The following is a 23553-nucleotide window of genomic DNA, read 5'->3' as shown; positions in this document are numbered from 1 at the left end:
CTAAGGGGTCTTCCCATAATGAAAGATGTACAAATTGAGTTAGAAATAGGCACAATTAGGCCTACATAAATAGAACTTCGTTTTATCATCACAGACGAAAAATAGGGTTTCATAAAATTGTCATTTTTCATTGATTAATATTCTGAATTTCTTAGAAATAAATAGACTTTTGAAATCTAAATTAGATTTGCTGTCGTATTAGCGGAAAATAAATACAAGACAAGATATAGGTTTTACACATTGAGACGCATTATTTACAGAAATTCCTTCCTGTCGACAAGCGTTAGTTTTGGTCTGGCTGCACACCTTTAACCGATTTCATACTTTTGGGAAATTCCATTTATTAAAAGACTACTCTGTCCAGCAAAAACAACTAACCGGTTTAATTTAAAAACCTAAAAGATTTTTGTCAGAAACAGTCATTTATATATACTGTATATACAAAAAGAAGGGCTAGTGTTACCCGAAAGCTCTACTACTTTTTTTCTGGCTGTTTTACATTTAGTTTTGATTTAACATTTTATTTTGTATCTCCATTGAGATCCATCCACTGATACCCACAGCATTGTCATTATTTTCAGTAATTTGCCTTTGGATTTATACATTTTTTAAAGCAAATTGTGATTAATAAAAAAAAATGATGACCTGATTATACACCTATTGGTTAGAACAATTAAAAATGTTGTGATGAAAAAAAAAATATTTGTAATTATAGATTATATAATTCTCAGTTCTAGTGTCATTTTTAACGTTATATCTCCTGGAAACATTAAAATATCACTCCTCCCTTATTTTAAAGTTCCTACTTTGGTAAAACGTTTATTTGCTCACCTATTATCCATAGACTACTTGATCATCCAGCAACCCAAAAAGATTTTAAAACTGGAGATCTGGTGTACACATCTGACTCGTTTCGTGTGCACGTTAAAGAACTTAGTACGTGTTTCGGAAGAGTGGGAGGCTATCCCGGGATACCGCACCTGTTGTTGTAGCAGCACTCGACACGAAGGAGAGAAAAAAGGGAGAAGAAAGTTGTAGTATGTGTCGTCCACGTATGTGCGCAATTCAACTCATTTACATACATTGGCGGGTAAAAACAAATTTGCAAGGAAGGAATGAGTGTATGAGTAATACCTACCTTACTAAGTCCCTCACGCTAGAGGCCTCTTTCACGTTTAAAATATCATGCACTGGTCCGTATTAATATTTGGTACAATATTTAGAAAATAAGAACTTCCATTATTCCCCAGCATATTAGAGCATACCCTTTCTCTAGTTTTTCACAAATTCACTAATATTGATTTCAGCATAAATATTGTACCATAAAATAAATACATCAACCAATGTCCAAATATGGCGCATACATCTACATAATAGGGAGTTTTTGCAATCTTACGAATACGATAACGAAAACGGATACGTCACGCACACGTATTCGTATTTCGTAAGCCAGTAAAAATCTGTTTTGCATGGCAACGAAATACTGAGGTCGCCGTCCAAAATATGACTGCGGTAAATTTGAGCGAAGCGTAGGTACGTGTTGCTTGGTGCTTGGCTGCCTAGGCCTAGCGTAACATCAAAGCGAGTGAGGACTTTCAAAACTGCGCTGTTGCGCATGTAAAGTATATAACAACATATTAAGACAGAAAAAGACCGTGCAGAGCACGGGTTACTGCTAGTCATTGTTAAACAGGGTTCAGCGAATGAGAAAACACTGTTTATAATGTGTAAATGATTGGTCTGTTGGGGTACTTGGATGTTATAGACCTGTGTTTTATCTTGTCAATAATATATGAACTATATTCAATAAATAGTAATTTAAATATGGAAGTAACTTATTAATCTGTAACAGCAAGAAACTCAAAGTCTACAACCATAGCACGTTGTCGTCCGATCACCGCTGCTGCATGTATAGACAAAAGAAAAAACGTACAGACGTATAATATAATTAACGATGAAATTATTTATTGGTATAAATCAGGAAAATATTTCGTTTCAGAAAGTATTACTGTAATAAATCTAATAGATATATTATTTACACATACAATTCACTATTTACTCAAATGAATCCACATTAATCCGCATTTTGAGATATTGAGCTTATTAAACTATTCATTAAAATTGCTTGCGAAAATGGAAAAGTTAAATTGTACTATTATGTAATATTATTACTATAGTTTTAGTTATTGATTTAGGCTATTATCAACTATAATTTCACGTATGGAAATGATAAGAGAAATGATGAATGAAAACATGGAACAAAGATAAGAAACACACACTGCAGTTTCAAGGAAAACTATTAGAGAAATTAAATTACTCCAATGAGACCTATACTATTAATCTATATTATAAAGATTACTAAATGACTTCTGTAAATAATAAAGGTACAATATAGTGACCATTTGTAAAATGTCTTATGACACAAATATTGACATTTTGTTTGGTTTTTTTATTATTCTTAAAAAGTCACTGATAATTTCATTTACATGTTTATATCTTTAGAATTTACATAATCTTTACAGTTGAGATTTAGTTTGTAAAACAAATGATAATGTATTATGTGATATATCAAATACGGGTGTTTTTCTTAAAGCAAGTTGACTAAGAAGTAATCCAACAGCAGGAGCTAGTTTAAAGCCATGACCTGTAAACAAACATACTTATTTTTAGATTATGTTTGATGATGTAGAAAGGTCTACCGCCATTATTATACCGTTTTGATAAAGGTTATAAGTCATATAAGACACATGTCGCCACTGACAACCCTATAATTTGAAATAAATTATGTCTTACCTGAAAACCCACAGCCAATGACAATGTTTGGATAATGTGGATGAACATCGAGGATGGGATCACAGTTGTTCGTATTCTAAAATTATTAATACAGCTATTAATAGTGTGACAATATGCATACAAGTAACAATTAATAGGTACAAATGTGTAATTATAATGTTTATATCATATTTATAGTAACCGTAGTTTGTTTAATTTGGCTTTTACCGTGTACATGCAGGTTTCTACAATCGATGGTGTAGATTCAAGTCCTGGAAAGTGGTCCTTTACATATCTCTTTAATATATTAACATCATCTTTTGGGCAATCATCATAACATATATCACGTGAGTCTGGATCAACCTCAACTCCACCATGAAGGCATATCTAATTATATACACAAATTATATAATGAAAGATTTGATTGAGACAATTTAAATAATATCAAATTAAGGCCAGTTTAATATAACACAATTGAGTATTTTAGATTTGATTCATCCCAATGGAATTAAAAACCTATTTATAATAAAAAAAATTTAGGTCATTTTAAGGCCTGTTTCCATTATGGCGAATATAAAAATACTGATTTTTTTCTCCTGTATTCATGACTAATTAGTGGAAATATGAATACGTTTGGACCAAAACCATATTCAATTCATGAACAGGCTGATCTTGCCCGCTTTTAATCGTTTTGTTAGAATTGCGTTGGTAAACGATATGAAATATATAAAACTTTTCTGATAAAAAAAATACAAAGAATATGATCGCTACGATGTTGGATAATTACCTTCATTAGCCCTGGGTATTCTATGCTTGGTAAACCATATATGTGGTATCCATTAGATGTATCGACAAAAGTAGGCATGTCATTTGGTTCATAACATTCTTTCCAGCGCCAAAAAAAAACATTGACACGTAAGACCTGCAAGTAAAGTTCCCGTTATTTAAGAGCGGTTGACTACAAATATCAACCTATTTCATTAAAAAGTGTCCTAATGCCAAAAAAATGGAATTTCTTCATACTTTGGTAATTAATCACCCCTGAAATATTTCAGGGGGGAAATGGTTGTTAACAGGTTTGTGATTTTCCCCAAAAAAACGCAAATGTTACCATTTTGGCATGTGAAGTTTGCCCTTATTTAGATATGGCACCTATTTTCTCATGTTATTTGTAATATAGAAATAGGTGGTATAGCTTTTGCAGTCCAAAATGATTTTTTGTTGCTGTTAAAACATACTAAAATATAGACCTATATAGATACTAGTATCTAAAATCTACCATGGGTTGTTTATTAGTAATTATCTATTTTCCATAAAATCAAAATGACTGCCATTTGAAAAATTTGTCCCTAATTATCTCTTTAACCACTAAGTCTTGACCCCCACACTTTTTTTTTATTATTGAGTAAGCCATTTTAATGTCACAATAGTTATTCACTTTGACAAAAAAAAATTGATAGAAACGAAAAATTATTTAACTTAATAAAATCATAATATAACAAGTGTAATAAACTTGAAGCTCATTGTCTGAAATTCAATGGGTTTGTATGGACTGTTTACTGTTTCTTATTTTTTATAAGCTAAATCATTAATTTTTTTTTAAACCTGATTAAAACTACAAAATTTCTTTTCAATGTTTGATTTTAGTATTCTTTAATTTTTGCATAAAAAAGAAAGTGACTGTAAATTATAAAACGTAATATGAAGTTGCTTGATAGCCTTGCACACTAGACTAATGAAAGTGGTCTATTTTGTTGGCAAAAGGAAGAATAACAAAATCAGGAGACACCATAACATCTTGTGATTAAGTTCTTGACAAGGCCACAAGTTTGACCATTGAAGTAGTGAAAGGGGAAAATGGGTTACAAGCAACAAAATACAGTACATGGGATATGAGCGGTCTAAACTACGTAAATCTTAGGGTCTTTATGTATGCCTACCTATATCCAGTGAACACAAATATCGATGTTAACATTAAATATTCTCATACCTACGGTGGGATTTTAACGCATTTCTAATTATACCAATCAGTTCCACATTTTGAACAGTTTTTAGGTAGGGAACACAAATATCTGTATCTGTTTTCCTTGCTCATAATTTTTGGTATCAATGTATAAAGCAATGTCTCTTTATTCTGATGTTAGTTGATTGTAATTAGATAATTAATGACGTAAGAAAAGGACATAAAGATTAATTACATCAGACTTTGAATAGTAGCTTTAATCAAGTTAATCAATTGAAAAAAAAATAAAAATGACAAAATAAATTTTTTTTTAATCCAAGTTTTGGTCAAAGTGGATAACTATTAAATGATTGTTTGCCTTTTATCCATTTACACAAGGTCCATAGAATATATATAATCAAGATTCAAGTGTGAAGCTCCAAACTTTGGTCAAAATTGGATTTTTTACCACAAGTAAAAACACCCCTATTGAAAATAAATGGTATCCATGCCCGACCAACAATTTTTTGATTTCAGTTTGTTCATAAGTCTTTCATCAACTTTTCTTAAAAATTAAATTAAATTTCAACAATCCGTGAAAGAGTTATTAAAATCAACGTTTACCTTATTTGACAGTGAAATAATAGCAAAAATTACAAGAAAAAGCTGTAGTTTTTAACAATGGCCGTTACAATAGCAACAAGATACAGATATCAAAAATAATTTTATCTGTGCATGTTTCAACCAAACCTCTTTCATTGTACACATTTTAAAGAAAATCTTTTTTTTTACTTGGCCACCTAAAGGTCGATATTTATAGAAAACTACTCTTAATTATTATTAATCTTCCTCCATGAATAGGCCTATGTTAAATTCACTCCTGTAATTTAAAGATGGCTATTCAGTAAATAATCTCTAGATATATATGTATGCATGAATGAGGTTATTGTGGATTCAACACCTCTAGTATTCTTTGGGGGCACACAGATTAAATACATAACATGTGAAAACATAAATTTGTAATGCGGAGGCAACCAAACTGAAACATGCAAATTACCTTAAGAGGAATATCAATTCCAAGAGGTCGAAGAACTTTAGAAGCCCAAGCACCTGGTGTAATAACAATGCTCTTTGCTTTGTACCTGTTATGTGAAGTTACAACTGTCACTTCTTTTCCCGGAAGAATCGTTATCACCTGCTCATTTTCTTTTATGACACCACCAAGTTTTTCAAATATTTTCTGTGACAATACAAATACGTTTACCAAGTAATTATGTTAATTCATAAGTCCTGTCATTCAGCATGGTCCTATTACATTTTTAAAGACAAAAAACGAACTTATATTTATTTATTTTATTATTACTTATGTTTTGCCACATATTAGTGAACGTAAAAACTTGTATGACCAGGGCTACCTGTATTGAACAAACGAATGAGCACTTACTTGAAAAGCAGTAAGACACCGATCAGCCCTTAAAACTCCAGCATCTTCATCCATGAATATGTTAAATTCGGTGCTGAAATTTATAGATGGCCACTTCTTACAAACCTCAAACGGGGTCATATCATGAAACGGTAAATTATTTACTTTCATTAGATTGCGAGTTTGCTGAAATTCCACTCCATCTTTATTTTCTATTTGAAGCATGCCACGTTTTCTAATAATCGTAATAAAATAGATAATTAGCGTGAGACTTACACGTATTAAAATTAAATATATTTTCATTCGTTGATAACTCGTCTAACAAAACATTATACCAGTCCAGAATTTTCTAATGAATGCCAATAATAACTTCATTATAAACATTCATTAGTATACTGTTCATAATAAAAACTCACATATATAATTCTTTTCCCACTTCGTGTTCTAGTATTTTCCAACGTCTATAATTCTCTGGCATCATCTTCATATATTGATCTTCGTAATATGCATAGCGAGTTACTCTGGTGTGTCCATGTGAGCTACCCCTCGTATGAGGTAAACAAAACTAAGAAAAAATATTCTGATTTAGTACATTTATAACTGAGCCTGCCTAGCTTGGAGGCTACAATGATGTTGTTGATGAAATGTAATTTAAAGTATCTCCTAGTTTGTGTATCTTACATGTTGTTTAGAAAATAAGATATATTTTTTAAGTGTTTTAAATGCATAACCATCTACAAAATCATACTCTTAGAGTGATTTTGTTGATGAAATTCTGGTTCGATAATCGTGACAACCTCAAAGTTCACATTGTTCCTCTTCCACTTAAAGCAGTCTTTGAAGACGGATAGGAGCATAACATATTGAATCCATTGTAACATGGATCTTGAGCTCGGGAAATATTACAGAAAGGACACAGAAACTACTGCCAATAAAGAACAACTCGTGTGCTTTTATTCTAATCAGGGAATAGAACAGTATACTAATTCATGTTATTTAATTAACACATTATTGGCGCCAAATGTCCACGAATGCCACTTGGCTTCATCTTAGATCAAATTGAAAAACACTGCGGGTGTCACGTGTACAATAATTGCCATGCAATAGATGGTTTTTGAATACTAGTATAATCAGCGTAAAAAACTGACGATTTAAAATGTACGTACTGCAGGACAATAAGAAACTATACATAATGAAAAGTCAACTAAAATTAGCACCCTGGGAAGTACTTCCGAAAGAGAAAGTCGCAATGAGTCAAAATGTTTGAGTCAAATTATAACCCAATTTGTGTTTTGTTTGTAACATTAGGGTTGGGGGATGGGGAAATGGATGGTGCAAAGAGGAACAATTTTTAAATATATACTTTATCCATTCAGTAACGAAACATTAATCGTTTTCATGTTTTACAAATAATATACCACTTAACACAGTAAAACATTTAATACTGTGTTGGAACTGTAGAATTATTCCAAAAGAGTAACAAAATGAGTTCAAATATTTGAGTCAAATTTACACAAATAGTCGATTGAAATAGTAAAAAACATGTAACGATACACCACTACGACGTTTATATTTTTTGTAATTACAGTATTAATTAATACAAACGTTGAGAAGCAACTAACAGTAATAAAGTTGATTGTGTTTATATAATGTAGAACAAAATCATAAATTCGCTTTAAAATAATTATTTAAATCAAATAAATTAGTTAGCATAATGGTTTTCAATTGCCAATTTATACTTAATTTTTTTTCCTACATACCAAAGTTTTTTGCGTTAGGGCATGTGATCCTTTGTATTGTTATTATGCTCAAGTCGGCTAAATAACTAATGCCTAAACGGGCACTTAGAAAGTTTTGGGAGACAGTGGTTTTGGTAAAAGCACCTCTCGGGACAAATCGTTTAACCTAAATTCGCTTTAATCATCAATAAATAATTATATAACTCAACTTAATTTGTAGGCATAATGGTTTTCAATTGCTAGTACAATTTAGTACGGAAAGTATGAACCCACTTTATTAAGCATTGAGAAAAGGGTTACGGGCGATTTACTGAAATGTCCTTAATACGAATATGAATAAAACAATACGTCCTAAAAAAACCTACGTCCTTACGTAAATGTATACATACGCTCTTTCAATTGCCCAGATGGCTCTCGAATACAAGAACGTTGGCGTTAATAACTGGAAATTGTAAAAAATGAAGACAGGGCGAATGAACACAGTCAAACACGATGTAATGAGAATTTTAAAATGAAAAACAAACTTTATTTACTTGTTTACTTGTTTCCGGAGCTCAGCAATGCTGGGTCCGGAGTCGAGGCTAGGCTATGCCTATAAGCCCCTCTTGATAATTACATCAACTCTTGAATATGGCGCAAATTTAAGAGGGTGGTTGGACCATGCCCGTTCAAGACCAGACTTAAATTGATTGGTTGATCTTGAAGCTACTACATCCTCCGATAACGAATTCCATAATATAATAGCTTTTCGACCAAATGAGTCCCTCATCCAATTTGTGCGTGAGAACTTAAATTTTAATTTAAAAGAATGACCACGTGTTCTAACATCTTCATCACGCTCAAAAAAAGAATCAGCAGAAATACTATCCACTCCATGTAAAATTTTAAAAATCTGTATCAAATGAGCTCTTTGCCTTCTGTATGCGAGAGTAGGTAGGTTGAGAATTTTCAGCCTTTCTGAATAAGGTAAATGACGAATGGAAAAAATAAGCTTGGTGGCACGTTCTTGGACTTTTTCCAATAGGTCTTCCTCCTTACAATGTAGCGAGTTAAAAACAACGTTGCAGTATTCCAAGGTCGGACGAATAATAGCTTTATATAAACGAAGAAACCCATCCATATTTAAAAACTTGAAAGCTCGATATACCATGCCCAACTTCCGATTTGCTCTCATTGCTACATCTGCCACATGTACATTAAAAACAAGTTTAGAGTCAATAGTAACACCGAGGTCTTTTTCATGATTAACTTCATTCAATAAGAAACCACGCATGGCATACAGATGTTTGTTGTTTTTCTTCCCAAAGTGCATTACTTTGCACTTACCCTCGTTAAAAGGTAATTGCCATTTGTCAGACCAGTCACATGCTTTCTCTAAATCTTCTTGTAGAACTTGAGCATCATTCACAGTGTTAACTACTCTATACAATTTAGTATCGAAACCAGTTTAGAAGTTTACCTCTAATACCCAATGCACTCATTTTCAGAAGGAGTCTATGATGAGGCACACTATCGAAAGCCTTCTTGTAGTCAAGGTAGATACAATCAAAACAATCCTGATTATCAAAATAAGAAAACCAGTTTTCAAGAACATCAAGTAATTGTAAAGCACAGGAACGACCTTGCCGGAAACCAAATTGCTCATAACAAATAAGTGAGTGATGTTCAAGAAAGTCCAGTAATTCCTTCCTGATAATTCTCTCCATAATTTTACCAACTACCGAAGTTAAACTCACAGGTCTATAGTTGCTTGGGTCAGACTTCACTCCTTTTTTAAAAATCGGTACCACTGTAGCCCGTTTCCAACTATTAGGGACGGCTCCTTCTTGAAACAATTTCGTAAAAATAATATGGAGGGGGTAGCAAATGATATCCTTTAGTTCGACTAAGATGCGTGGGTGAATACCATCAGGTCCAGCTGTTTTAGTAATATTCAACGTTGATAAAATATTTAAGATTTCGTCACAAGGAAAGTCAACTTGAGATAAAAAATCCTCTGAAATGTCATCAATAGCCGGTAAATTCGAAAAATTTTCATCGACAAATACACTACTAAAAAACGTGTTTAGCAACTCAGCCTTATCCTTGTCATCAGACACATGCCTTCCATTACTATCAGTTAAGTTGGGTATACCAGACTTTATATTGATCTGAGAACTGAGATACCTCCAAAAAGACTTTTCATTAGATTTGATCTCAATTGCTATTTATTTTCGAAGTCAGATTTACTACATCGAATCAGATCTACTGTTTGATTTCTTACTTGGACAAACTTCGACCATTTTGCTGACACACATACTTTTTGTTTTCTCTTGGCCTTTATATACTGTTTCCAACATTTATTCTTTTTGGCAATCTGCTTTTCAATTTTTTTGTTCATCCAAAGAGGTTTTCTTCCGTGGCAAACCTTCCTCATCGGGATACACTCATCAATATTCTTCGCAAGAATATGCTCGAATTCGTCCCACGATTGAATACCTGATTTGTCATTGAAAACCACATCCCAATCTACCAAACCAATTTTCTCGCGCAGCAAATCATAGTTACCATGCCTGTAACTTCGAATATTTGGTTCAATTCTGTCATCTCTTACAAGATCCAATGAAAATTGTAACATCATATGGTCGCTTTTACCCAGTGGTGGAGACTGCATAATGCCATTTATAGTATTCTCTTTGTCTGTAAAAACCAGATCCAAAACATTGGGTGTTTCGCCTTCTCTGTATCTAGTAGGTTCCATAACGTGTTGAATTAAAAATAGATCGTTGATGGTGTCAAAGAAATGTCTGCTGGAATCTCCATCTTCCGAAGACACACAATTTAATTCCCAGTTAATACTTTTATAGTTAAAATCGCCGACAACGATTAAATCAGAAAAAGATGATTTATATATTTCACGGAACAATGAGTTCAGCTTGATATTATTATCCATACTACAAGTCGGGCTACGGTAAACACAACCTAATAAAAGATCCGTTTTTACTTCTTTTACTCTAACCCAAACTGACTCTTCAAACTTATTCTTCTTAAAGAAAATTTGAGAAACTGAAATTCCATTTCTGACATAAATTAAAACACCACGACCAGAAGTAAAATCCTCATTCGAAAAAAAATGCTTGGTAACCTTGGACACGAAATTCATTTATCAGTGGCGGGTACAAACAATGCTTTGGTAAAATCTCTGTCAATGCAATAAAATCAACTTTTTCTGAAACCAAACGGGAAAGTAACTCTGACTTCTTATTTAGAAAACCATCACAATTTGAGTACCAAAAGTTAAATTTCTGATTGGAAAACGTACTTTCTTTTAAATTAGAGAACTTTCTGTTTTTATTTTCTTTATTGGGAACGAAAAAGCTTCACAATCTTCCCACTTCGGATAACTATGTCTTTCTCACCTGCATCTAATCGCGTTTTTAATTCACCTTTTAACTTAGTGAATGCTTCTCTTTCTTTCATGGTTCTATCATTACTAACAGCAAAACCCTTTTGAATTGCTAGAGAAAAAACTTGACGTTTAATAGACTCCTTTCTGAAAACTAATTTCAAAGGCCTCTTAATATCCTTCTCAGCTTTTCCAACACGATAGATAACTTTCATTTCGGCGTCGATATCAACTGAACCGTTACAAAAAGAACGGATAACAGATAAGTCATGTTGTTTGCGGATCATGGGATCACTACTTGTATTTTCCTCAATATTATATAACATTAGGTTACACCTTCTTCTTTCCTTCTCAGCTTCATCTTCAAATCTCTCATTTATTGCTGTTAACAAATCAATCTTATCAGTTGAATCCTTAGCCTTGAGATCAGCAATATCACTTGAATTTCGTGTGATAGTTTCATCTATACGTTTTATGTCTTTGAGAATATTTTCTTGTGTTTTACCGATCGTCGACAACGCTTTCAAAAAACCACAAGCAGACTTATTACAGGTACGACAATACCAATGAAATAACATCAAATAAAGACTTTCCTACGTCTTGACATGAACAATGAAAACAAAACCCACACATGCCACACGTTACTGATTGATTGTCAACAGCTTTACTACAACTACCACATAGGCCTAGATGAGGTATCGAATCATCCCCCGCTGGGGGCTTGAATTGTCTGTATATTGCATGGTATCGGCCTGTTAAAGATGGAGTGGTATCTTCAAATTTGTAAAATTCAAACATGGATTGTTTTCTTACAACATCGTCTTGTAGTTAAGAAATATTATATACAATAAATATTTGTTGTATATTACTCATACATCTACTGGTATTATTAGCATAAATCATATATTTTAACGGTCTGATCTTTTTTTAAATGTAAATCATGACATTGAGGGGAGAGGTCGTGGTGTGGGTGTTGGTGGTTGAACCGCAATAATAAAGTCGATTGTACGGATATAGACGGCGACTGAAAAAGCTATATCTGTAAAAACAATACCTATATATCCGACCTCTGCAGTCACAGATTTTTTTTTTAATGGATCGAAATTCTGTTCCGAGTGTACTTGCCTTTGTGTTATTACGCCTGAGAGAATATACACTTGTGGAAGAGACCATTTTTTGCCAAGCAATACGTTTGTATAAACGTAGGCCTATATTTAATTAATCTAAATAGTATTTTTTAAAGACAATCGGCTTGTCTTCAACATTATGATGCTGTTCTCGAGCTGTTTTTTAGCTATTAAAAACAATTATCGTAGTACGAGATAGGTAAATGATTATTTTTGCGTGTATTTTTTGGCATCGACATTCATTGGATGAGCATATTTCATTTAATAATATCCAGTAAATTAATCTTTAACAGAGACGGTGCTGTTAAAGGTACACAGCGATATCATTTGTCCTTGGATAAAGGTCATGCTGTTGCACTGGTCGTGCAAGATCTTCCGGCCGCGTTCGACACGATTGACCACATAGCTTTACTTCAGCGGCTGCACAATCACTTTGGAATACACGGTAATGCTAACGCATGGATAGCTTCTTATTTGAGTGATCGTTACCAGTCGTTTTCAATAAATGGCTCACGCTCGAACCCACTTCATCTTAAGTATGGTGTTCCGCAAGGATCGGTCCTTGGACCAAAACATACACTCCGTCTCTGCTAACATGTGGACGATGGTAAATTTGCTGAAACTAAATGATGCCAAAAGTGAAATTGTTTTGTTTTCTCCACGTCATAAGAAATATAAAATCGAACATAATATTGAGCGAACTATTGATAATGCTGTAATTGAATCTACACCAAATGCGAAAAATCTGTGTATTATTTTTGATAAGCACTTTTAAGAAAATATTCTTTCAATCTCAAGGCAGTGTTATATGCAGCTACGGAATATTTCTCACATTCGTCGCTTTCTCACAGTTGACTCTATTAAGTCAATAATACAGTCATTGTCAAACAGACCTCTTCGTTCAAAATACTCTAACGCGTTACGCGTTCCTAAGATCAAAACGAGATCCTACGGAGATAGATGTTTTTTTAAAGGCTGCGCCAACTTTCTGGAACACTTTGCCCTTTGAGTTACGTTGTACTGCTGCTTCTTTGAGCATTTTTAAAACATTATTGAAAACACACCTTTTTGTCATGTACTATAGTAACGATCAGTAAACTTATATATTTATTTATTTTTGTGATACTGTAATGTTTTATAATGCTGTATTTTGATAATTAAAAATTATAATAAATAAACAATATAAATATATAAATAGTATTTTTAATGATTTAATGATTTTTAAGAAATCTATTTTTCTTACGTTTAAATGTTGTATTTTTTATATTAAAATATATAAACTGTATTTTAAATTGTAACGATTTATATAATAATGGTATTTTTTAAAAGGTTGTGACAAAATGTTTATTATAATCTAATTTGTCATATTTTTTAATGTTGTATTTTTTATGTTTTAAGTGTATAAACAATATTTTTAATGATGTTATAATTAAAGGTATATTATAAGCTTCGCTCGCGTACCATCTAGGTCGTGTCCACAGATTGTTCTCGAATACACAGTAATTTCAGCGTAACAAAAAACTGGCCATTTCAAATGTACGTACCGCAGGACTATAAATACATTGTCGTTTTCAGAAACGAATAGATAGACACCATGATTAATGTAGTTAACTAAAATTAGCACCCTGGGAATTAGACCTACTTCCGAAGGAGAAACTGGTCCTAAAAAAGATTCCAAATTTTTTATTTGAACTCATTTAAACAAACCCAATTTGTGTTTTGTATACTACATTACAGTTGAGGGATGGGGAAGAGGATGGGAAGAACAATTTTTAAATATATTCTTTATCCACTTAGTAACGAAATATTGTTTTAAATGTTTTATAGGCCTATCAATAATATACCACTAAAAACAGTAAAACATTTACGATTTAATACTTTAAACTGTCCCTGTTATAGTAGATTGAAATAGTAAAGTACATGTAACGATACGACGTTTATATTTTTTATAATTATTAATTAATACAAACTTTGAGAAACAATTGTCAGTAATAAACTTTTCTTTTGTATATTAGGTGTTTAAATATCCAGCAGTAGAGCCTACCCACAGTCACAGTAATAAATGTTCTTTGTATATGTGTTTATATAATATCTAACAATAACCACATTCACAATAAGAAAATTTCGATTCAAATGGCGACCAAAAACGTATCTACAATATTGTCAAAGTATTGCAATACTTATCTCAGTTGTAAGTTTATTCTCCAAGGGCCCATATATTTACCTACTTGTGTTAAGCCAAGGGCTCATCAATTTACCAACAAACTGGGAGTCTGAGAGATTGGAATGTTCTATCCATCGCAAATCAATACATTTGTATAAACGTATATTAAATCTATCAAAATAGTATTTTTTAAACAAAATAGGCCTGTCTTCAACATTATGATGCTGTAATCGAGCTGTTCAACCGGTTTTCAGCTATTAAAAACAATTATCGTAGGAGGAGATAGGAAAATGCGAAGCATCCTCGTATTATTGTGTGCGGGTATTTTTCAAGATAGACCTCCATTAGAAAGTGTATACCACGATCGGAAAACACCCCTATTTGGGGCAAATCATTGAACCTAAATTCGTTTTAATTGTCAATAACTAATTATCTAACTCAATTTAATTAGTAAACAGGGTTACATCAGGTGGTTAAAATCAGTACCGAAATTACGAACCAACTTTATATACCATCGAGTGAACATTCTATAAGTAAGGCGAGATTTACCGAATTTTGCCCGTAAATGTATATATAGATGAGACTGTCCTGTTAGCGTTATTGGACAAAGGCCATAATTGTTGTCCAAGTTATGTTCAATATCAGTGCTTCCTTCGATAGATCACGCCATACCTTTTGACTACAGCATCCTTATATCAAAGACGAGGCTTTACAATAGATTAAGTCGTACTTGGAACATCGTACTAATTTGGTCCTCGCTTTCACGTCGTCAACTGGGAAGAGAAGGATCAACATCAATAAACTATCAGAACAAAGTATCGAATTCAGATTAGAATTTAAAAACAGATTTGCATCATTACACGATCAGATGGATTACCAAACAGTAACCGAAAGTTACGACCAAATCGTCCAGACTACACGTGAAGCTGCTGAGAAACTAGCAAAAGAAGAAGCAACACATGTTACAATAGATAACAAAAAGATGGCAGAAATCAGACAAATGAACTAGAAAGAGAAAGCACTGAAACCCCATAGGCAATACTCTGTTCTACACCAAGTAGAATATACAGAACTCAACAATACTATAAGGAAGAAATAGCAGGGTTGCTAACTTCCATTTTTTTATGAAGATTGTGCATTTTGTGACAAAAGCACCAAATTTGGCACAAACCTTCTTTAGGGGTATATCTAACAATCCTAGAAGGGGTGCCCAAAAATCTGAACAATTTAACGACGTCATTTGGACCACGCCCTTTTTTTAGTATTACGTAATTTATGTGAAAATAAAGCTTTCATATAGACATGTCATGTTTGGTATTAAATTAAAGCTTATGACATGTAGATTGTCATACACTACATTATCTCCAGAGACTATCTAAGGGTTAATAAAGGTTATTTCCCTTCACATGGACAGGTTTATCTCACCTTCACATGGACAGGTTTATCTCTGCAAATTATCATAATTATTGTGAGAATAAAAAAACTATTCTGCTGTCTAATTATAAAAATGATCCTTACTTAAAAAAATAAAAGCAGCCAATGTATGCATGCAACGAGATGCTTGGCACTTCAATGAATCTCAAAGTTTTGATGTGTGGAGACAGGAAATGATTAAGGAAAGTCCAACCTTTCAGTACTGGGATATTATTCTAGAATTTGAATTAACTGTTCTGATGTTCGTTCGTGCCCACCGCACATGGGATATATGTAGAGTCACTGGAAGCTCTGGTACCCTGTTTGTTTTGCTATGGATCGTCCCAACTATGCCCGATGGATTCCCATCCACATTAGGGACATGAAAACACTACCTTTAAACATCAAAGAAGATTTTAAGAAGTTCTGGGTTATTCCAAAAACCACAAGAAAGTTCTCCTGTATGCCCATTGACCAATCTCATGAGCAGAACAACGAATTAGTAAAAGGAACTGGGTGCAGTCGGACTTACTGAAAATCCAACAGCGTTTAGGAGGTGGATGGTGGTGGGGCCAGAACAAGCAAGATTGATTACAGAGTTCGAGAGTCAGTTCATGGTTGATGATCCGAATGACTTTCAGCAACGAGAACAAGGACTCTCTACCCAAGAAACATTTAAAGTTTAGGTCAACAGGCTACACGAAACAATTTCAAACTTACATTACATCAGGTAAGTTTTATTATGATACATACTAATTTATTTTGTTTGTAACCAAACGATTAATTTACTTATACAGTTTCGTACCAATAATTAATTAAAAAGGCATATTAAATTAGTAAGTAATTCTTGATATATGTCCTGTAGGCGAGTCTGTTGTATCCCGGACATCTACTCAACCTATGTCAATCTGCGACCATGAAGAGGCCGACTCCAGGATGTGCATTCACATTGCTGATGCCTTAAAGAAAGGTAGCAGGGTTATTTTGGTGCGTACAGTTGATACTGATGTCATTGTTATCCTGGTTGGTATTTTCTGCAATATAATAGCCTGTTATCCTGGTACGTGTATCTGGGTCGCATTTGGCATGAGTAAGCACTTCCAATATTTTAATATAAATACCATCTGCCATAACCTAGGAGAGGATAAGTCAAGAGGGCTGCAAGTTTTTCATGCATTTACTGGGTCCGATACTACATCCCAGTTCTTCGGAAAAGCAAAACACTCCGCATGGGAGACGTGGAACTCATTTCCAGCAGTCACAGAAGCCTTTTTTTCATGGCACATCACCCTTTCAAATCTCTAGGAGTCAACTCATCTCAATTCCAGTTGCTAGAGGAGTTTACATGTCATCTATACGACAAGACAAGTACTTTAAGAAGTGTTACTAAGCTAAGACACAAGATCTTTTTTTCAAGAAAGGCACGGACAATGGACAACATTCCTCCTACACAGGTAAGGGGAGCTTCCATATAATTGTCAATTGTGGTATAATCATTTATTATCAGGTTCATGTTTTTCTTTCATTAAAAGGTAACACCAATCTTTAACGAAGGGATAGATCAAAATGGTTCAAGAGGTTCTTGAAAAGCACAAGGGGCCAGGGTTTATCAACAGAAAAATGCAAACTGGAAAACAAATAACTTGTTTGAAGGACTCAGATAGAAATGAAACAAAAGACAAACAGCAAATCAATAAAGTTTTAAAGGACTTCTATAAGACTCTTTATAATAGCAACCAATCGGACTGGAGAGAGAATGAAAATTGGTTGCTGATGGTTGTCCTCCTATCATACCGGGTGAAGTGCGCCATGCCATTAAGAAAATAAAAAATGGAAAGGCAACAGGTGAAGACCAGCTAACATCTGACATAATCTGCCTGGGGCATGAAGAGGCAATTACTATAGTCACGGATCTATTCAACAAGATCATACTAGAAGAGGAAATCCCTCACCAGTGGGATGAAGCCAAATGAATTCTTATATTCAAGAAAGACAAAAAGGATGTTACAAATTACACACCAATCAGCTTGCTTCCTCACCTGTATAAAATATCTAATAGTAGTGTAGGCTGATATGTCAGCTTGCTTCCTCACCTGTATAAAATATCTAATAGTAGTGTAGGCTGATATGTCAGCTTGCTTCCTCACCTGTATAAAATATCTAATAGTAGTGTAGGCTGATATGTCATTTATAGGAATTTCGTGTATATTTTTTGTTAAAAGCAAACTTTGACTTTATTTCATATGTTATAAGGAATGAAAAAAAATATGTTGCCATTTTTTCTAAAGACATTTATAGGACAAAATTCAAGATGGCCGCCAACATTCAAATAAACCCTAATTAAAAGTCGGTTTTTATGGTATTATTAAAATACCATATTATATTATACAATCTATGTAAAGCGATAATTTGTCAGCCATCTTGGATTTTAAAATGGCCACCACTAAAAATTAAATTTATTATTATTTTTATAAATATGTGTGCATAATTGTTTGTATACAATGATCTAAAATAGTCACTTCTCATAGGATTGGCGAATATTAGGCTGTTTAAGATGTCAATGTTCTCTATAATAATAGATATATAATACCCCACATGACCCTTAAATGAATTCATCTGAACAACTTACAAATTGACAACAATTACTTCTAATTCTTAATTATAGATCTCATTTCCTTTCATAAAGCTGAAACTGTTATTTCAGTGTTTGTATCTAAGACAGGACCACAATATAAAACAAGTGTATTTATACCTAATGTGAAATAATAAATGAGTTATTGCCATGTAATTAAATGCCTGAACCTTCAGGCCCATAGTCACCAGTATGGATTGTAAGTTTTCAACATGACCACCTTTGGCCGCAGGTTGAAGGAAATAAAGATACAGCTCATTCACAAGCTTCATAGGAAGCATTAACTCCGACTTCTCACAGTCAAATTCTACAATCTCTACCGAATAAATTAGATACACACTGCAGATGGACTACTATTACACATGGTTTTGGTATAACAACTCATGTAATAGGGAAAGGCAAGATAATGCCTAATGATGACTCTTGACCGACATTAGTGGAGGTGCACAGAGAGGACATCAAGAACGAAGCAATTCTTAATTTCAACCCAGCGAGCTATATTATGGCTTTTAAACATGTAGCATTGGGCCAGTGCTTTTGTTGAAACTGAACTTGTATTACCTACAACAGTGACACAAATATCCTAAATGGAAAACATCTATAATGGACGTCACAGAAGCACATACTAACTCTGGTTCGGTACTAGTAGAAGTTGATGGATACAATAGTGGAGAACAAAAGGAAGGATAATTTACTGTATCACATTCAAGACAGCTCACTTATTAGAAATACTTCGGCAGAGTTAGTTTATGAGAAGGGTTAGGGTTAGGAAGAAGTGTACTCCTGATGGTCACCATTTTGTGTTTAATCACCATGTTGTTGTCATAGGTGAAGGCCTATTATTTTGTGTAATTTCAATTTAATTTAAACACATCTTAATAAGAAATTTAACCTATTTTAAACAACATGGTGATTAACACAAAATAGCAGCCATTTTGAATTACCGCTATTTTGCGTTAATCACTTGTTGTTTTCATAGGCATATCAGTGTATTTGACTTGAATCAATGTTATAACTTGCAAAGAAATTTAATCCATTTTTGTTTAAATGGCTGCCATTTTGAAATTCAAAATATCAGAATACTGATAAATATAGGTTTAATAATGCTTATATGGCTGAGAACCCATATGCCATTAATTTTAACTGAAAATATCATTCATAATGGGTGTTACTTTGCAATGGCAATACATTGACTTTAATAGTAAACTGTTAAAAATTGCATCTTCAGAAACATGCAATGTATTATGTAATATTTTCGTTAATGAAAGGAGAGATTAGAAAATTGCAAAAACCATCTCAAGGAACAAACATATTTAAAGTAACTATAGACAAATTTCGGTATTTGGCAATTCAACTTCATAAATATAGACCAATATACATTTAGAAAAGATTACTCAACAATTGTGAAGTGTTCTCGGCCCAGTACTCTTTTAGATCTTCATTAACGACATATCACTATCTGTAACAAATGCATCTTATATGTATATACGCTGATGATGTTGTTATATATATGTTTCAGAAAAAAACGATTAATAATATTAACTATAACCTACAGACGACAGTTGATCATCATTTATATTATGAAACTATATCAATGTAAAATGTGTTTTATTTAGAACATATTGTGTAAATATGTATTGTGCTACATTATGGTGCAACTATAATCAAGGTACCTTGCGATCTCTTCAAGTATGTTACAATACTTCAAACTGTTTTTGTCATGACTTTTTTTTTTATTATTTAATAATTATATACAAATGTATGCCTTTACGACGCCTGAAGGAATAGACACTTGTGGAACAGAGATTGGAATGTTCCATTCATCGCAAATCAATACATTTGTATAAACGTATATTAAATCTATCAAAATAGTATTTTTTAAAGAAAATCGGCCTGTCTTCAACATTATGATGCTATACTCGAGCTGTTCAACCGGTTTTCAGCCATTAAAAACAATTATCGTAGGAGGAGATAGGAAAATGCGAAGCATCCTCGTATTATTGTCTGCGGGTATTTTTCAAGACGGACATCCATTAGACAGTGTATACCACCATCGAAAAACACCCCTATTTGGGGCAAATCGTTGAACCTAAATTCGTTTTAATCGTCAATAACTAATTATCGAACTCAATTTAATTAGTAAACAGGGTTACATCAGGTGGTTAAAATCAGTACCGAAAGTACGAACCAACTTTATATACCATCGAGTAAACATTCTAGAAATAACGCGCGATTTACCGAATTTTGCCCTTACGTAAATTTATATATAGATAATGGTTTAATAATGTTGCTACAAAGGCCTCGACATTGCAGTGCCAGCCTTATGTTTACGGAATGTAGAATTCCTTCTTTCTATGAATTGTTAAGAAAATCATGAGATATATTATATTATACAGGTAGGAACAAATGATGTCTCAAATGGTAAGGTGGTAACAGAAATCCAAGAATCAATGGAAAAAAATAATCACGATGGTCATGATGAAGTCACCAACATCGAAGCTTTATATATCAGCAATTCCTCCACGCCCAAATCATATGGATGATATTCAAAGTGTAAATACAGCACTTAGCGATCTCAGTACACGGCTGGATACTGGCTTCATAAACATCTCTTCAAAATTTGTGTACCAATGTGGCTCAGTTGATGAATCCCTATTCATTGATGGCTTACATTTCAACATAACAGGATCCATACGACTAGCTAAACTATTCTATGAAAATATTGATGATCTCCAATTTCTATATACAGAGAAATCATCATCCAGGCAACATGCTCAAGAATGTCAGACAAACAGAAATCAAAATACAAGCCCCTGGAAACGAAATAGACATGGTTATTATAATCAACAAGGAAGAAATGACAGTTACCAACACTTTAGTTATGGCTCCAAAGAGTCAAACTATATGTATGAACCATGCTGGAAATGTGGACTAAACAACCATCAAGCTTACGAATGCTACTATCAAGAACAGTTAACATGTAAATCGTGTGGTCAATATGGTCATAAAGCAAGATATTGTGGTAATGTACATAATTATGATCATTATTATTACGAACGAAAAAATTGACCAAAGAGTCTAAGAAGTACATTAAAGTCACAGTCCGAAAAAGAGACTAACAATAGTACTGAATGTTCCCAGGCCATAGATGATGTATTAATTAATGATAACCACTCATATGTAATAAATGATAGGAATAATACAATAACAGATATAAACCAAATAGTAAAAAAAGATCCTCATATATTTGAGGAACTAAATCAAAAGGGTTTTATATTTGCACATTTAAATATACGTAGCCTAGACTTACATTTTGATGAATTGCAACGTATTCTAAATAACAACAATTTCAATGTTTTTGGTTTAAGCGAAACATTTCTAGACAATACATTTATTGATGAAGATTTTCATGTTGACAATTATATATTACACAGACTAGACGTAAAACTAAAAAAGGTGGAGGTGTAGCACTCTATATAAACCTAAAAACCAACCACAAAATTAGGAATGATCTAATGTGTAATGAACTCGAACTCCTATCTATTGAAATAGTACGTGATAAATGTAAAAATCTAATTGTTCTATTGTGGTATAGACCTCCAAATACTACAGCAGTTCTTTTTGAATATTTACAAAATATATTTCAAAAGATTGAACTGGAACACAAAGATGTTATGATGATGGGAGATTTAAACTGTGACGTTATGTCTGACAATCCACATTGCTACACAAAGAAACTAATTGAATTAAGTGAAAATTTTAATCTAAAACAGATCATTGAAGAACCAACACGTATAGAAAAACATTCCTCTACATTAATAGATGTTATGTATTTCTCAAATGTTTCTAAAATATTAAAGTCTGGAGTTATCCACGTCGGCTTAAGTGACCACTCAATGCCAATCGCTATAATGGGAAAAAGGGCGAAAAATATTAAAGATTCCAATAAAACAAATAAAATTATTAAACAGGATCATAATTATAAAATGACACGAAACTTTAAAAAATTTAATGAAGACAGTTTTTTAAACGATTTATTAATGGTAAATTGGAATGGTATTACCGCCAGTGGCGACGTAAGTCAGAGTGCCAAACTTCTCGAAACTACACTAACCAACATTTTAGATAAACATGCTCCTTGGAAAAAACACAGGGTACGTAAAAAAAACAGCTCCTTGGCTCTCTGATGATGTAATTGGAAATATGAGAGAAAGAGATAAACTCAAAAGAGAATGTAAACATTCTAAAAATGAATCACTCTGGAAAAGGTACAGAAAGTATAGAAATATGTGCAATAAATTAATACGTAAAAGTAAAGCTAATTTTATTCAAGAAAGTATAAAAGAAAATAAAAACATGTAAAAAAAACATGGGATACCATAAGATATATTTTATCGTCAAAAAAGAAAACTCAAACTATTCAAACAATTTGCAATGATAATGGCGATGTCCTCTATAAAGCTAAGGACATCGCAAATGAAATTAATACATTTTTCTCAAATATAGGTTCAAATCTTGCATCACAAATACATGAGCCGATAAATGATATAAATTATGATGAAATCGATGCTTTCACCGAAAATAATTTTGAATTCGAACACATCACATGTGAATTTGTATATAAATACTTAAGTAATCTTTCAAAAAACAAAGCCACTGGTCATGATAACTTACCACCGGGCATTCTAAAACTGTCTGCCCCGATTATATCCCCAACAATTACAAGAATCATAAATCACTCCTTCACAACATGTAAATTCCCAAATACGTGGAAAATAGCAAAGGTCACGCCAATTTTTAAGAATGGTGAAAAAACTAACCTTAATAATTATCGTCCCATTTCCGTCCTACCTATACTTTAAAAAATAATTGAACGAGTCGTTTTTAATCAACTTTATGCTTTTTTGAATAATAATAATCTGTTATGTATAAATCAATCAGGTTTTCGACCATCAT

The 23553-nt window shown here is 32.9% G+C and overlaps 1 protein-coding gene across 1 annotated transcript in view; it reads right to left on the bottom strand.

Moving 5' to 3' along the window:
* Positions 1-2516: 2516 nt before the first annotated feature.
* Positions 2517-23553, bottom strand: part of LOC140049734 (peroxisomal sarcosine oxidase-like) — a 33649-nt gene continuing 12612 nt past the window's right edge. Inside the window, exons 3-9 of the mRNA XM_072094682.1 lie at positions 6554-6702; positions 6159-6372; positions 5772-5954; positions 3560-3694; positions 3001-3159; positions 2794-2869; positions 2517-2644 (exon numbers count right to left, since the gene is read on the bottom strand). Of these exons, the coding sequence (XP_071950783.1) occupies positions 2517-2644; positions 2794-2869; positions 3001-3159; positions 3560-3694; positions 5772-5954; positions 6159-6372; positions 6554-6702 (1044 nt within the window). The remainder of the gene's footprint in view (positions 2645-2793; positions 2870-3000; positions 3160-3559; positions 3695-5771; positions 5955-6158; positions 6373-6553; positions 6703-23553) is intronic.

Source organism: Antedon mediterranea, chromosome 5 (assembly GCF_964355755.1).
Source record: "Antedon mediterranea chromosome 5, ecAntMedi1.1, whole genome shotgun sequence".
NCBI lineage: Eukaryota > Metazoa > Echinodermata > Crinoidea > Comatulida > Antedonidae > Antedon > Antedon mediterranea.
This window is presented reverse-complemented; position numbering and strand designations above follow the sequence as displayed.